We start from the raw sequence: 16,011 nt of genomic DNA, 5'->3' as shown, positions 1-16,011 counted from the left end.
CCACACCTGGAGTATTGTGTGCAGTTTTGGTCCCCTAATCTGAGGAAAGACATCCTTGCCATAGAGGGAGTACAAAGAAGGTTCACCTGATTGATTCCTGGGATGGCAGGACTTTCATATGATGAAAGACTGGATCGACTAGGCTTGTACTCGTTGGAATTTAGAAGATTGAGGGGGGATCTTATTGAAACATATAAAATCCTAAAGGGATTGGACAGGCTAGATGCAGGAAGATTGTTCCCGATGTTGGGGAAGTCCAGAACGAGGGGTCACAGTTTAAGGATAAAGGGGAAGCCTTTTAGGACTGAGATTAGGAAAAACTTCTTCACACAGAGAGTGGTGAATCTGTGGAATTCTCTGCCACAGGAAACAGTTGAGGCCAGTTCATTGGCTATATTTAAGAGGGAGTTAGATATGGCCCTTATGGCTAAAGGGATCAGTGGGGTATGGGGGGAAGGCTGGTACAGGGTTCTGAGTTGGACGATCAGCATTGATCATACTGAATGGCAGTGCAGGCTCGAAGGGCCGAGTGGCCTACTTCTGCACCTATTTTCTATGTTTCTATGTTAACTTGTCTCTGAGTGGGTATGCTGGGAAACCTGGGCACTGATCCTAAGCTAGCCCTAATGCATTGAATTATTGATCTCAATGGAGAGGAATGTCTGTTAAGGAGAGGTTTTGAGCAGTTTGTTTTAAAGTTTATTTAAACATTTTAATAGTAAATTTAACATTTGTCAAAGTTTTCCCATGGCAGTTAATTAAGCTGGGGCATGATTTTACTGGCAGTTAAGTATCGTAGCTTTATTTAAAAAAAAAAAAAATGCTCAAGGATGGCTAATGCTAAACCTTTAATTACACTGCTAAACAATTCAGTTCTATATAGTCCTTAAGACCATGAGACATGGGAGCAGAATTAGACCATCAAACCTGTGCAATCTGCTCTGTCATTCCAACATGAGGGATTTATTATCCCTCTCAAAACCATTCTCTTACCTACTCCTCAAACCTTTGCCCTTACTAATCAAGAACTTATTAACTTCCATTTTAAATTGTACCCAATGATGGTCTCCACAGCCTTCGGTGGCAATGAATACCACAGATTCACCACCCTCTGGTTAAAGAGTTTCCTTATCATGTCTTTTCTAAAGGGATGTTCTTGTATTCTGAGGATGTTCCCTATAGCTAAGCCTTTCAATATTTGATATGTTTTAATGAGATTCCTCCCACCCCATTCTTCTAAACTCTAGCAAATACAGGACCAGTGCCATCAGAGATTTTCATACATTAAACCTTTCATTCCCAGAATCATTCTTGTGGAACTCATCTAGAACCCCATCCAAAGCCAGCATATCCTTTCTTGGATAAGGGACCCAAATCTGCTTGCGGTACTCTAACGTGCAGTCTGACAAATGCCTTATAAGGTCTCAGCATTACATCCTTTCTTTTATATTCTGGTTCTCTTGGATTTACTGCTATTGTTAAATTTGACTTAAAAATCCTCAAGAGTTTTTAATACTTGGGGCCCATAAATCTCTACTCATCCACAATTCTGAGACTTTGCCTGCCCATTGTCTTTTTGAAACTTATGTGCTCTGTATTGGCGACCAGCTTAGCATTGTCAGCAAGCTCCAAACTGATTTTTTGTTATGCTGAATGCTAGTCATGTCCCAGTATGTACCACAAGTACATCCAGTTCCATATTTTCTCACTTTTCAATTAAACCCAATGAAATACCATTGGAAGTCCATTTGAAATTCATTATAGAATGGCTTATCTCTCACTTTGGTTACTTACAAAAGGTACAAATACAATAATTTACAAATCCCTGATCAGCTTTGTTTGTCCAAAGTATCAACCAGTTTTTAAGTTTTCAAAAGACTGGCTATAATGAATTGCTTGGCCTGGATATGAATAATAAATGCATGCCTGCTAGTATTATATAATTTTTGTGTTAACATCCTCAATTGTCTTTTTTTTTCTTAGCTGGGGTTATTGATGAAGATTACAGAGGAAATGTTGGTGTAGTTCTATTCAATCTTGGAAAAAAGAGCTTTGAAGGTAAGGGCTAGATCAACAGTAAATGTTCACTGACTACTGTTGCTTCCACATGAAAGCATATTCACTAAGATTTTTTTTCTGTTTATCTTGCATCATAACCACATGCTCTGTGGCTACTAAATAGGAACTGCCGTTTGAGTAGGATTTAACTAACATGAAGCTACTAAATTTTGGCATAGAAAAATTTCAAATTTGAGATAATCCTTAAAATTGCTAATTTGATGCTCATATTTTGTCACAAAGTATTTTACAGAATGCATTTTGAAATGCAAATATATAATGTCACAGTGTCATTGTATTTTGGGTATTTTGAATGCTTGATTGAGTTTAGTTATTGCAGTTGTAATTAAAATACTTTGATTGGGCCAAAATTCAGTTTGTCGATATGTGTCATGTAATTAAGCTTATGTTTATCGTGGAAGGCTGTGCTTCCAGTTTGTTTTGAATGATAATATCATTTCCACCTGTTGATTTTAAATATGTCTTTGCAAGAGGGCCCAGTTGAACTAAGTTAATCTGTTGCTGTCAGAGGTTAAGTTGTAGAACTTTTTGTGCATTGGCCACAGTCATTCTCTCTGGGAGGTGGGGGGCATCACTATTGGGATCTGCTGACAGCTGTAAGAATGCCTGTGTTTTAGGCACGGGATGAGAAGAGAATTGGGCTTTAAGTTCCTTGCCAAGTTTGAAGAGACCTAGGCTAATACATGACAAGTGGCACTTGGTATTACAAAGAAACTGTTGGCATCTGAAACTGATTCTTATGAGTCACCACATTTTAACAGGAGATTCATGTTCAATGTCCTACCAAGTGATAGTGCAGATTTATCCAATTGCTTTGATTACCAGAAATTGTTATTTGTTTGGTGTCTTGGTTACCACACTGAAACAGAAAATAATGAAGCATGGAATTTTCTTTATACAGTGATGCCATTGTTTATTTCTAATATTTAAGTCATAAAGTTTAACCCAAAGGGGAATAAATGTTTGTATGCATGTTTTATGACTGGTCTGCTGCATAAGCATTTGATTGCTTAAACATTTTAAAGTGGCTATCTTTAAAGTTGTGGCAAAAATTCTAGGGTTCAATCAAAAAAAAAGCTTTATATTCTTAAGAATTCAAATAACTTGAAAGAGTTTTGAACATTTGTATGCTACAGATGGACACATTGTAAACTTCAGTCAGATATGTACAATGAAATGAAAGGCATACGGGGGGGTGGCTAAATATTTTAAATAATTCTAAAGAGTTTTGAATTACAACTTTTTATTTTTGTAGTTAAAAAAGGCGATCGAATTGCTCAGTTGATATGTGAACGGATCTGCTATCCAGAACTTGAGGAGTTAAAGGTGAGTAATTTTTAAATTCTCTTTAATTAATATTTTTTTCTGGATAAGAAGCTTTTCCTTTCACTTGCCCTATTGTCTTCTTCAGAGCCTAGATGAGACTGAACGAGGTGCAAGTGGCTTTGGTTCCTCTGGTACAAACTGAACGTGATGTTCTGCCAAAACATGTCATGCATTGCCTAATTCTCTTCAAAGATGCTTCAATCTGTGGATTCTTCATGAAAAGTTGTGATCTATGATGCATTTGTTTTGTATTTTGTCAGGATGTTTCCAAAGCAAAACACAAACAGACTTGTATGTTATGTGGTTATGAGATAATTGTCTCTGGTGACTATGTGAACTATTACTAGAACAATTGTGCAATTCATTTTATTAGTAATAAAAGTAACTTTTTTTTATATAGACTGCATTTTGTTAAAGCTCATGTCTTCACCAATCTGTATAAGAAGATGTTTTCATGTTCTTATTTATTGAAATACAGCACAGAAAAGGCCCCTGTAGCCCTTCAAGCTATGCTATCCAGCATTCCTCCGATTTAATCCTAGCCTAATCATGGGACAATTTATAATGACCAATTAACCTACCAACCTTTGGACTGTAGGAGGGAACCAGAACACCTGGAGGAAACTCGAGGGGAGAAGGCACAAACTCTGTAGACAGCGGCAGGAATTGAGCCAGATGTTAATGGTACTGTAAAGCCTTGTGTTAACCACTACGTTACTGTGCTGCCTGTTTTTCTTGGTAGAAAAGTGGTAAAGCATGTAGTTGTACTTGCTAGTTTGAAGGCAAGCAGTGGGGAAGCAGTCATGTAGTTTCTGGAAATAAAACGTTCACTGCCACTTCCACGTTCATTTACGCAAAACAAATAGGAGCAGTTATAGGCTAATTGGTCCTTTCAGTTTACCATTCATCACAATCCTAGCTGATCTACAAGCCTGCCATAGTCTTGTATGCTTCCCATATCTTTTTAATTTCCTTTACCCAGAAACCAGTAAATTTCTTGGATAGATTTAATGTCTGTGTCTCCAAGGTTCTTTAAATTTGAGAACTTCAAAGTTGCATCACCCCCCTCATGAAGAAATTTCACTTCATCTCCCTCCTAAAGAGGCTACCTCCCATTCTATGAGTGAGCTGGTTCTAGACTACCCAGCCAGGAAAATATTCTCTGATCTGTCCAGTCAGACCATTTAACAATTTTAAGCTTCAAATGGGTCATTTCACCCTTCATTCTTAAACTTTTATGAATCCAGTCCAAAGTATAATTGGCTTTGAAATATGGCTTGCTCTTGAACTGCTACAAGAAGAGTCTGCAGTTGCTGGCAATCTAGAGCAACACATAAAGTATTGGAGGAACTGAGTGGTTCAGGCAGCATCTATGGAAGGAAATGAACAGTTGGTGTTCTGGGAGGGTAAAAACCCGAAGCTGCCTTTTTTCCAGTCCTAATGAAGGGTCTCAGCCTGAAATATTGACTGTTCATTTCTCTCCATTGCTGTTGCTTGACCTGCTGAGTTCCTCCAACTTTTGTGTATGTAATGCAGTGCTATCTCCTAGAGTTTCAGGAATTTATCCCTAAAGTAATAATGTTAAAATTGACTAGCTTAATCTCTTGTGGAATGAACTGAATTGGCTGAATACTGGTTTCTGTGGCAGTGGGGTCCTTGAGCGGGTGTGGAGATGATCCTTGTGCATGGTTGATTGGACTTCCTCATCAAGTACTAACCAGTTAGTGATTCTGATGTTGCCATAGTAGGGGAAGTGATCACTGGTTTAAGCTGCATGGACGATTTGTGGAGCACAGAAGTAGTAACTGCAGTGCTCAGAGTTTATAGGTAAGCAAGAAGCACTGCTTTTAGTCTCTGCAGAAATGTTGAAAAGGACAGAACTTCAGTTCAATCATTGGGGCCCCATCCGGCTTCCTCGAATATTCACTGTGATTCTCTTGTCAGTGAATTGAAGTTTTAGTTCTCTGTCAACCATACCACATGTGCAATCTTGCAGCTTTTCCTTTTCTGCTGATACTTTCAAACTTGAATCGATTTGAGTGTTTTATATGTTAAATGTAAAATTCCATCAGTATTGCAGAATAGTTCATTGATTATACAGTGCTTGCACTGTGGTTAAATTCTGCTCTGCCCCAATCTGGGGTGATATTAACATAATATTTCTGCAAATCTGATTCAAAATCCAAATAGTGACCAGCTATACCCAAGTTCATTTAAAAATAGTTCGGGGGGGGGGGGGTGTTGGTGGAAAGAGAGGGGAATCAACATTCAGACCACTTCCAAATATTTTCAACTGGAGGTACGCCAGAGACTTTCTGAAGAAGTTAAACTTTGTGTTCTTAAGCTTATTTTAAGATAGTATGCATATCTGTACGATTTGGTGATAGTTAATGCTGAAGTCTTTTTGCTTTAAGCCCTGGAGAGGAGAATTTCTGCTGGAACCAATGTGGAAACATGCCATTTTGCAATATGATAATAAAGATTTGTTTTCCACCAAACAAAATTCAATAGGAGTAATCCAGAAAGAGGTGCTACTAATGTGACCTGTTTCCAGGAAGCAGGTACATGAGTAGAGGCCATTGTGCTGTGCTATGGTTTTTCCTTTGCTATTGTGATGATTTTTTACAAAGCTTATTTACATTTGCTCTGATTGCTCCAATTCAATGAGTTAACTTTTTCTGCGTTGGTCATCCATAATTTTGTCCTCATCAATGGATCTGGCTACTTAAGATGTTTAAATCAAGAATCCAAGGCTGAAGTAAGTACTACTTTCCCATTGACTATCCCAGCAGGTGCTGTCTCCACAAAGGCTTCAACTGCAGCCTCATTCTGCCACGTTATTGGACTCTACTGCCAGTTTAGGGTAGAAAGAGTATTAGTAATTGATTGCATCATTGATACAGAGGAATCAGCTTGTCCAGTCCTGTTGTGGCACATTTCAGGAACTGCAATACTGACAATAACAACTGCAAATTTCACCTGTTCAACAGTCCAACTCCTGAAAGTATGCTAACAGATCTCCCACACGCAAGTCCACTGTATGCTGCAGTAGTGGATCAGCTACTGCTCTGGTATGTTTCTATTTAAAGAGTATGATTAAAATGTGACATTAGTCAGTATGAGCAATGACCAAGTGATTCCTAATGGCAACTTTCTGTCATGGAAAGCCAGATTAAATGTGAATAAAGTATAACACTAACTTCTATTTCAGTAAACTTCCATTGACAAGGAGCATATTACATGAATGGCCTTAACCACATGGTATAATTTGACCTTCTGTGTTCTGAGATTCAGCAGCTGCATGAAGGATCTCCTAAATTCAAGGCCACGTCCAGCAAACAATGTTTAGCATTCTTCAATTCTGAATGTAGTGACAAGGAATTAATCTATGATAGGGAAATCATGTTTGACTCAGTTTCTTAGAAGATCAGACCATTGCTGTGTTAAAATGTTCAGAAGGTTGATCTTAGGAAATGGGCTAATGAAAAATGGGTAAGCAAGTATTTTTCAACTTGGCAAGTTGTGATCGGTTGGTTCTACATGGCTAATTGATTAGTTATTCAAAGGCCACATTAACAGTTGGCCCTGATGGTACCAAATTTAAATGTACTTGCAAGTTTGTTTGTGCTAAAACCAGCTGGGATTGCAAATGGGGAGGAGGATATACAGTGTTTTCAAGAGAATATAAGTGAATTAAGTAGGTGAGCAAGGATATAGCAGATGATAAATGTGGAATATTAGATTATATCAAAACAGTATTCTGCATATTACTAAAAGTTAAAACGGAGATGCAGGTGGCAATTAAGACAAATGACCTGTTGGTCTTTTTTATAAGAGGTTCTGAATCCAAGAGGGAAGCTGTGACATGGAAAGATTGAAGCTGGAGTTTTCGCTATAGTTTGGTCTTTCTTAGACATATACTTGCCATGGAGCAGCAAAGATTCTGATTCCTGGCATTTATGGTGCAACTGTAACGAAAACCAATTTCCCCCGGGATCAATAAAGTATGACTACCTATGTATGAGAAGAGATTGAGCTAGACCTATATTCCCAAGTCTTAGAAAAATTATGTGGTTCACTAAAACCTGCACATGATGTTGAGAATATTCCTACTGAATGAGTAAACTAGAAGCAGGGACCACGGTATTAGAATAAGGATTGGCCATTTATAGTTGAGATGAGGGAATGTCACTTTGACACTTTGAATCTGAATCAGAATCTGCTTTATTACCACTGACATGTATGACATGAAATTTATTTTATGGCAGCAGTACAGTGTAAATCGTTGCTATGTGACAAAGTAGATAAATGGTGCAAAACAAAACTAATAACAGGTTCATGGACAATTCAGAAATCTGATGGCAGAGGTGAAGGAGCTGTTCCTAAATCATTGAGTGTTGATCTTCAGCCTCCTGTGCCACTTGAAACTTGGGTATGGAAGTTCATTTGTTAGGTTCATTCAAAACAGTTTGTTAGTGGTGTGCATATTAAGAGAAACAAGAGGCAATGGGATAGTGTAGGGGGTTGATGCTGAGACAGATCTGCCGCAAATTTCCATTATTTGCCAATGCTACTTTGCTGTAGTGACATTGATAATAGACAATAGGTGCAGGAGTAGGCCATTCAGCCCTTTGAGCCAGCACCACCATTCACTGTGCTCATGGCTGATCATCCACTATCAGTATCCAGTTCCTGCCTTATCCCCATAACCTTTGATTCCGCTATCTTTAAGAACTCTATCCATCTCTTTCTTGAAAACATCCAGAGACTTGGCCTCCACAGCCTCCTGGGGCAGAGCATTCCATATGTCCACCACGCCCTGGGTGCAAAAATTTTTCCTCAACTCTGTTCTAAATGGCCTACCCCTAATTCTTAAACTGTGGCCTCTGGTTCTGGACTCACCCATCAGTGGGAACATGCTTCCTGCCTGCAGCGTGTCCAATCCCTTAATAATCTTATGTGTTTCAATAAGATCCCCTCTCAGCCTTCTAAATTACAGAGTATACAAGCCTAGTCGCTCCAATCTTTCGACATATGACAGTCCTGCTATCCCGGGAATTAACTTTGTGAACCTACGCTGCACTCCCTCAATAGCAAGAATGTCCTTCCTCAAATTTGGAGACCAAAACTGCACAGAGTACTCCAGGTGTGGTCTCACCAGGGCCCTGTACAGCTGCAGAAGGACCTCTGCTCTTATACTCAATTCCCTTTGTTATGAAGGCCAGCATGCCATTAGCTTTTTTCACTGCCTGCTGTACTTGCATGCTTGCTTTCAGTGACTGATGCACAAGAACACCTAGATCTCGTTATGCTTCCCCTTTTCCTAACTTAACTCCATTTAGATAATAATCTGCCTTCCTGTTCTTACCACCAAAGTGGATAACCTCACATTTATCCACATTAAACTGCATCTGCCCACTCACCCAGCCTGTCCAAGTCACACTGCATTCTCATAACATCCTCCTCATATTTCACACTGCCTCCCAGCTTTGTGTCATCGGCAAATTTGCTAATGTTACTTTTAATTCCCTCATCTAAATCGTTAATTACATTGTAAACAGCTGCGGTCCCAGCATTGAACCCTGCAGTACCCCACTGGTCACCGCCTGCCATTCTGAAAGAGACCCGTTAATCGCTACTCTTTGTTTTCTGTCAGCCAGCCAATTTTCAATCCATGTCAGTACTCTGCCCCCAATACCATGTGCCCTAATTTTGCCCACTAATCTCCTATGTGGGACTTTATCAAAGGCTTTCCGAAAGTCCAGGTACACTACATCCACTGGCTCTCCCTTGTCCATTTTCATAGTTACATCCTCAAAAAATTCCAGAGGATTAGTCGAGCACGATTTCCCCTTCGTAAATCCATGCCGACTCGGACCAATCCTGTTACTACTATCCAGATGTGTCGTAATTTCAACTTTTATAATTGACTCCAGCATCTTTCCCACCACCGACGTCAGGCTAATTGGTCTATAATTCCCAGTTTTCTCTCTTCCTCCCTTGAAGAGAGGAACAATGTTAGCCACCCTCCAATCCACAGGAACTGATCCTGAATCTATAGAGCATTGGAAAATGATTACTAATGCGTCCACAATTTCTAAAGCCACCTCCTTAAGTACCCTGGGATGCAGACCATCAGGTCCCGGGGGCTTATCAGCCTTCAGACCCAACAGCCTATCCAATACCGCTTCCTGCCTAATATAAATTTCCTTCAATTCATCCATTACCCTAGGTCTTTTGGCCACTATTATATCTGGGAGATTGTGTCTTCCATAGTGAAGACAGATCCAAAGTACCTGTTCAACTCGTCTGCCATTTCCTTATTCCCCATAATAAATTCACTGGCTTCTGTCTTCAAGGGCCCAATTTTGGTCTTAACTATTTTTTTCCTTTTCACATACCTAAAGAAGCTTTTACTATGCTCCTCTATATTCTTGGCTAGTTTACCTTCGTACCTCATTTTTTCTCCGCGTATTGCCTTTTCAGTTACCTTCTGTTGCTCTTTAAAAGATTCCCAATCCTCCGGCTTCCCACTCATCTTTGGTATGTTATACTTCTCTTTTATTTTTATGCTGTCCATTACTTCCCTTGTCAGCCACGGCCTCTCCTTAGTCCCCTTAGGATCTTTCTTCCTCTTTGGAACAAACTGATCCTGCCCCTTCCACATTATTCCCAGAAACACTTGCCATTGGTGTTCCACTGTCATCCCTGCTAGGGTATTGTTCCATTGAACTTTGGCCAGCTCCTCCCTCACAGCACCATAGGTCCCTTTGTTCAACTGTAATACTGACACTATTGAGTTTCCCTTCTCCCTCTCAAATTGTAGATTAAAACTTATCATATGGTCACTACCTTTAGTCTCTTAAGGTAGTAACACTCATTTGCCTGCCTCCCCCATACCATGCTCTCTGGGTATGAAATGCCTTGAAAGCTGATGCAGCCCTGCCTATCTTGTTAGTTATTCTAGCCTATGTATGATTTCTTGACTATCTGAAACCTTCCTCCATGTGTTTACTGTTAACTTAAAAGTAATTGTGCAGTTTTTGAGAGTTAGTGCTTGAGTGCTGATTGTTTTAATTATTCAAGTCTACTGTCCTGCAGAAGTTTTGGGCATGCAGGTGCTGCTGTGTGGACAGACATAGTGAGCAGCTGCCCAGAGAAGATAACTGTAGATTGAAAAGGGAAATGTTGAATTAATTAAGTTAAAAGCATGCCAACTTGCTAATAATCTATATTGAAGGGAGTCAATGTGACATTTGAGTTTGAGACACTTCTGGCAAGTAAAATTATGAAATTTTGTAGTTGGATATATTCAGATATCCACTAGCCAAGCAGCACAAATAAGCATTCAGCTTTACCAAAGAGGAATTATATTAGACTGTATAAATAGTAAAATTTGGCACTGATCAGAATATTTGGCAAAGAATGCTGAACGTTGTTAGCAAATATATTTAAAAGTAGGATGGATAAGTCTGGATTGTTGATTTCGTTCTCTGCAGTTTTTCTCTGCTAGTCCTGTTTTTCCATTTCCTTTTATCATCATACTTTGAAGGTCTGAGGCCCTTGCAGCAGGCTCTAGTCAATCTAGCAGTCTCCTCTGAGCTGGAGTCACTGTTCCTTGAACAACAGGCGTTGCTCACAAATGAGGAGCCAACATAAACATCACTACCCAGCCACGTCTCTGAGCTTAGTCAGGTCACTAGCTCAGGAGTTGGACAGAGAAAGCATTTCTAGGATATCCTCAAGGCAAACGTGAATGCAGATGTTGGAGTCTTGAAGGCACGAGCAAACATTTGGCAGCAGAAAACTAACCAGTCCCCAGGTCCAATACTGAAAAGTTTCTGATTAATGTAAAATGCTCATAATAGGGGTAGGTTTAGTACTGAATAATTTGCAATGAGCACTAATTTAGAACCCAACTATTTAAAAACTGTTTAAATCCTGGTTACACAGTGATTTCACTATATTTACTAATTGGGCAGTTACCACCTGCTAGATTTTGTATGGTTTACTTGCCCAATATTGGCAAGTTCCCTGAATTTTCAGTTTGGCGTGTATTTGCAGTACATTCAGTTATATACTGGGAGTGATAGATTAAATTTAAATTCTGTTATGTGGTTGCCCATGGCAATTAATATATTAATAGCTTTTATTGCAAAGGTTTCTAATACCATTTAATACATAGTTTTATAAAGGTTAATTGTAATTGTTGACAAAGCAGAAAACCAAGAATGTCCCAGTGAAGAAGTAGTGCAGTACTGGAGTTTCATTTGTTGAAGGCAGCAATGGTGTTGCTGGTTGAGATGGTGCTCAGTAAACTTGCTCTGTTTCCCACTTCCCTACTTCCATCCCAACTAATATATATTGGGGGGAAAAAATTGCAGTCTGCCTGGAAGAAGGAAGGCTGAGACTTTTCGGGTGCAACTGCCTTGAGTTTACTAGCCAATGATGTGTTTGTTTCTGGTTACCTGTCATATAAAGGTTCAGTTCTTTACTCTCCCTAGTGATACCTGTCGATGATGGTATCCTGAAATATAGACATAGAAGTACAACTCGATGAGTGACATCTGACTAGAATGATACTTCTGTTATTCTTCTGGCAAAGTTAACACAACATGATCTGTTATCTCATTAATTCAGATGTTCCATCAATACCTCATAAGCATGAAGCAAACATTTGGAAAATTAGCCCAGAAACTGAATATGGATTTAATTATTTCATTAAGCTACCATTAAGCCATCTGAATAACATTTTAGTTTTATTTTTCTGCCAGTTGATTTTGAGTCATAGCTAACAGACACAAGTCCATCTCTTCCACCCCCCCCCCCCCCCCACTTTCACCAGCACAATAATCTGGCTGTTGACCAACTATAATCAGTGTTTTTATTGGTGGTCATGAAATACAAAGTTTTGAGGTTAATGGACCATGTTCTCAAGCCTCTCATATTATAGCAGGAAAGGTACTAGCATGGATAGAAGTTTGGCTGACTGGCAGGAGGGAAAAACTGGGAATTAATGGGGACATTTCTGGATGGCTGCTAGTGACTGCTGTTCTGCAGCAGTCTGTGTTGGGACCATTTCTTTTCATGTTATGTATCAATAATTTGGATGATGTAATAGATGGCTTTGTAGCCACGTTTGTGGATGTACGATGGCAGGGGCAGATAGTGTTAAGGATGCAGGGAATTTGCAGAAGGACTTAAATTAGGAGAATGGGTAAAGAAGTGGCAGATGGAATATAGTGTAGCGAAGTGTATGGTCATGCACTTTGGTAGAAAGAATAAACGTAGACTTATTTAAGAGGAGCAAATTCAGAAATTGGAGGTACAAAGGCACTTGGGAGTCCTCGTGTAGGATTCCTTAAAGGTTCCTTAAAGCCTGATTGAGTTCTTTGAGGAGGTGACCAGGCATATAGATGAGGAGTGGAGTGGATGTGGTCTATATGGATTTTAGTAAGGCATTTGACAAGGTTCCACATGGTAGGCTTATTCAGAAAGTCAGAAGGCATGGGATCCAGGGAAGTTTGGCCAGGTGGATTCAGAATTGGCTTGCCTGCAAAAAGCAGAGGGTCGTGCTGGAGGGAGTACATTCAGATTGGAGGGTTGTGACTATTAGTGTCCTACAAGGATCGGTTCTGGGACCTCTACTTTTTGTGATTTTTATTAATGACCTGGATGTGGGGGGTAGAAGGATGGGTTGGCAAGTTTGCAGATGACACAAAGGTTGGTGGTGTTGTGGATAGTGTAGAGGATTGTCAAAGATTGCAGAGAGACATTGATAGGATGCATAAGTGGGCTGAGGAGTGGCAGATGGAGTTCAACCCGGAGAAGTGTGAGGTGGTACACCTTGGAAGGATAAACTCCAAGGTAGAGTACAAAGTAAATGGCAGGATACTTGGTAGTGTGGAGGAGCAGGGGGATCTGAGGGTACATGTCAACAGATTCCTGAAAGTTGCCTCACAGATAGGGTAGTTAAGAAAGCTTATGGGGTGTTAGCTTTCATAAGTCAAGGGACAGAGAAGATCTAAATAAAGTGGATATAGAGAGGATGTTTCCTCTAAGGGGATGGGGAGGAGACTAGGACCAGAGGACAAAAACTCTGAACAGAAGAATGTCCCTTCGGAACAGAGGTGAGGAGGAATTTCTTTAGCCAGAGGATGGAGAATCTAATTTATTGTCAGATGGCTGTGAAGGCCAAGTCTTTGGGTATACTTAAAGCAAAGGTTGATAGATTCTTGATTAATAAGGGTGTCAAAGCTTATGGGAGAAGGCAAGAGGAGTGATTTAGAGGGAATAAAAATCTGCCATGATGCAGGCTTGATGGGCCAAATGGCCCAATTCTGTCCCTATGTCTTATGGTCAAGCATGCTCCACTCACTACTTTTAAGTTATTTGTCCAGAAATTCAATTCGTATTACAATGAATCAGTGTTCTCTGCATTAATTTCCTGTGCACAGTTGTTCAGTGAACTATTACAGATGAGTTTTGGTTTTTTTGGTATCCTCTTCAACTTCAGGTTGTGTCCCTGTTTCGGATAAGGTGGAAAAGTTAAGGGCTGCATAAACAAGATCCATTGAAATCCAGTAAACATTTGCATTAGTTTTTCAATAAGACCATCCTCACTTTACATGATAACTTATAATTCAATTACTCAGGGGCACTGCTTCCTCTATATCCTTTCAACAGCAATACAATTTTATGTCATAAAATATATATTGTTAATCTGTACTCTCAGCAATTTCACAAAGTGGGCCAATGTTAATGTCCCCCCCACCCCCCCGCACAGAGACTATTACATTGAGATAGCTTTAAAGCCTGACACTAGGCTTTTGAAACTACTCCAGGTTCCAGCACACAAGAAGTTTTCTGAGCATTTTTCAAGATCTTGGGAAGGCTTATTAATCCTCATCCATTCATGTGCGTCCTGGACAACCAGAGAATCACTACTCAATACAGAGAGGACGTTATTGGGAAGACATTGAGTAACTGATTCTCCTCAGGAGCTTGTGAGGGTAAGTGAAGGTGGATGAAAACTCATTATCAACCCCCATCTGTTACAGAGTCAGCCTATCACACCCAGAATTCTAAGGTCAGAAATAGTGGGGAAATTTCATTATTGAACCTAAGAGGATTGTATAATATTCTATTGCCTTGCTCATGCTTTTAAAAAATTATTTTAAACCCCAATTCTGTGACATTTGAATATTTCAGGTGCGATAAGAGGTTGGTTTTCCAGCACATCAGTAACTGGCACCCTGTGGTGACCAGCATATCACAGGGAGAACTGGGGTCCATGTGAAGACGTTGCTGAGCAATCAGTCCTGAGGGTGCTGGGGAATGTCCGTAGCTGATCAGGTTAACCAAGTGTATTTGATTAATGGACATCTATCAAGTCTGGTGTGCCAGACAGAGATTTTGCTGTAGATATACTGCCTAAGTAATTAACAGTTTAGTGGAATTGAATGTGGTATAGCTTCTTGCTTCTGTCTGCTGTTCTTAGTGCAGAAGACAATCACTGGAGAATTACAGTGCAGGAGTAATAACATGTCTGGTTCATATTTGTACAGTTAGTGTTGGATATATGGGGGAGAAACTGACAGAATTATTAATGCAGCTGGGAGGAAATTTAGGTCCTGATTCAGCAACGTGTTCTCAATTGGACAGATGCATGTTCTCTGAAGATTAGTAGGTTGGATAAGTAAAGCTTTAGGATTAGAGTTCACAGAAACAAAGTCAGTAGCACTATATTTGAAAGTTTGGATTTCCTTAGAAATTCATTTGTAGCCAAAAAATTGAAATGATGCAGAAAAAAATTAGATTCTCATCTGCTAAATTAATCTCAAGTGACCATGTAGATCAGTTTGTCAAACATTGTTTGATGTGATGTGATTGACAATGCAAACTCGTAAACTTTAATAATAACTCCTAAGCTAAGCAACATGGCTAGTGCCTGAAACTGAAAATGACAGACTTCTTTGTGAATGAAGTAAGTGAATTATTGCAAAAAAAAAGCATGCATCTGGAATCAAAACTGAACTATACCCTTTCCTTCTTTACCCTGGTTATCTGCAGAGGAAGTACAATACTATTTCAAAATCCTGAGGTCAGGATAGAGGGCAGATGATAATGTAGCTCTGAAGGCTGAATGCCAAGACCAAATCCCATTCTGAGACAAAGCAGTATCAAAGGTTACTGATAGCTAATTTGGTCCAACTGATTTATTTTTGAAAGAACTCTCACATAGCATTTTTAATTATCTTGGGATACCCAGTGACAAATTTGAAAACGTATACAAATTGTATGAAACACAATGAGTTGAGGAAAACAAATCCACTAGATTCTGTAAATATGCTGATGGATTGATAAACAAAGTTTATCACCTCTTTGAGAAAGCTGAGAAAAGAGGGAACCATGGGCTATTGTCATTTATCTATTTTTAAAAAAAAGACAGGAGCTCCACATTAAAGGAAGTGGGGGATCTGATTGAAACGTATAAAATTCTAAAGGGATTGGACAGGCTAGATGCAAGAAGATTGTTCCCGATGTTAGGGAAGTCCAGAACAAGGGGTCACAGTTTGAGGATAAAGGGGAAGCCTTTTAGGACCG

At 39.6% G+C, this 16,011-nt stretch overlaps 1 protein-coding gene across 2 annotated transcripts in view; it reads left to right on the top strand.

Moving 5' to 3' along the window:
• Positions 1–3,809, top strand: part of LOC140211973 (deoxyuridine 5'-triphosphate nucleotidohydrolase, mitochondrial-like) — a 42,691-nt gene extending 38,882 nt beyond the window's left edge. Inside the window, exons 5-7 of one of the 2 annotated variants that reach the window (XM_072282262.1) lie at positions 1,984–2,058; positions 3,335–3,405; positions 3,491–3,809. In XM_072282262.1, the coding sequence (XP_072138363.1) occupies positions 1,984–2,058; positions 3,335–3,405; positions 3,491–3,547 (203 nt within the window). In that variant the 3' untranslated portion in view covers positions 3,548–3,809. The remainder of the gene's footprint in view (positions 1–1,983; positions 2,059–3,334; positions 3,406–3,490) is intronic. The other variant, XM_072282263.1, reaches the window with a different exon arrangement.
• Positions 3,810–16,011: the final 12,202 nt, after the last annotated feature.

Source organism: Mobula birostris, chromosome 18 (genome assembly GCF_030028105.1).
Source record: "Mobula birostris isolate sMobBir1 chromosome 18, sMobBir1.hap1, whole genome shotgun sequence".
NCBI lineage: Eukaryota > Metazoa > Chordata > Chondrichthyes > Myliobatiformes > Myliobatidae > Mobula > Mobula birostris.
This window is presented reverse-complemented; position numbering and strand designations above follow the sequence as displayed.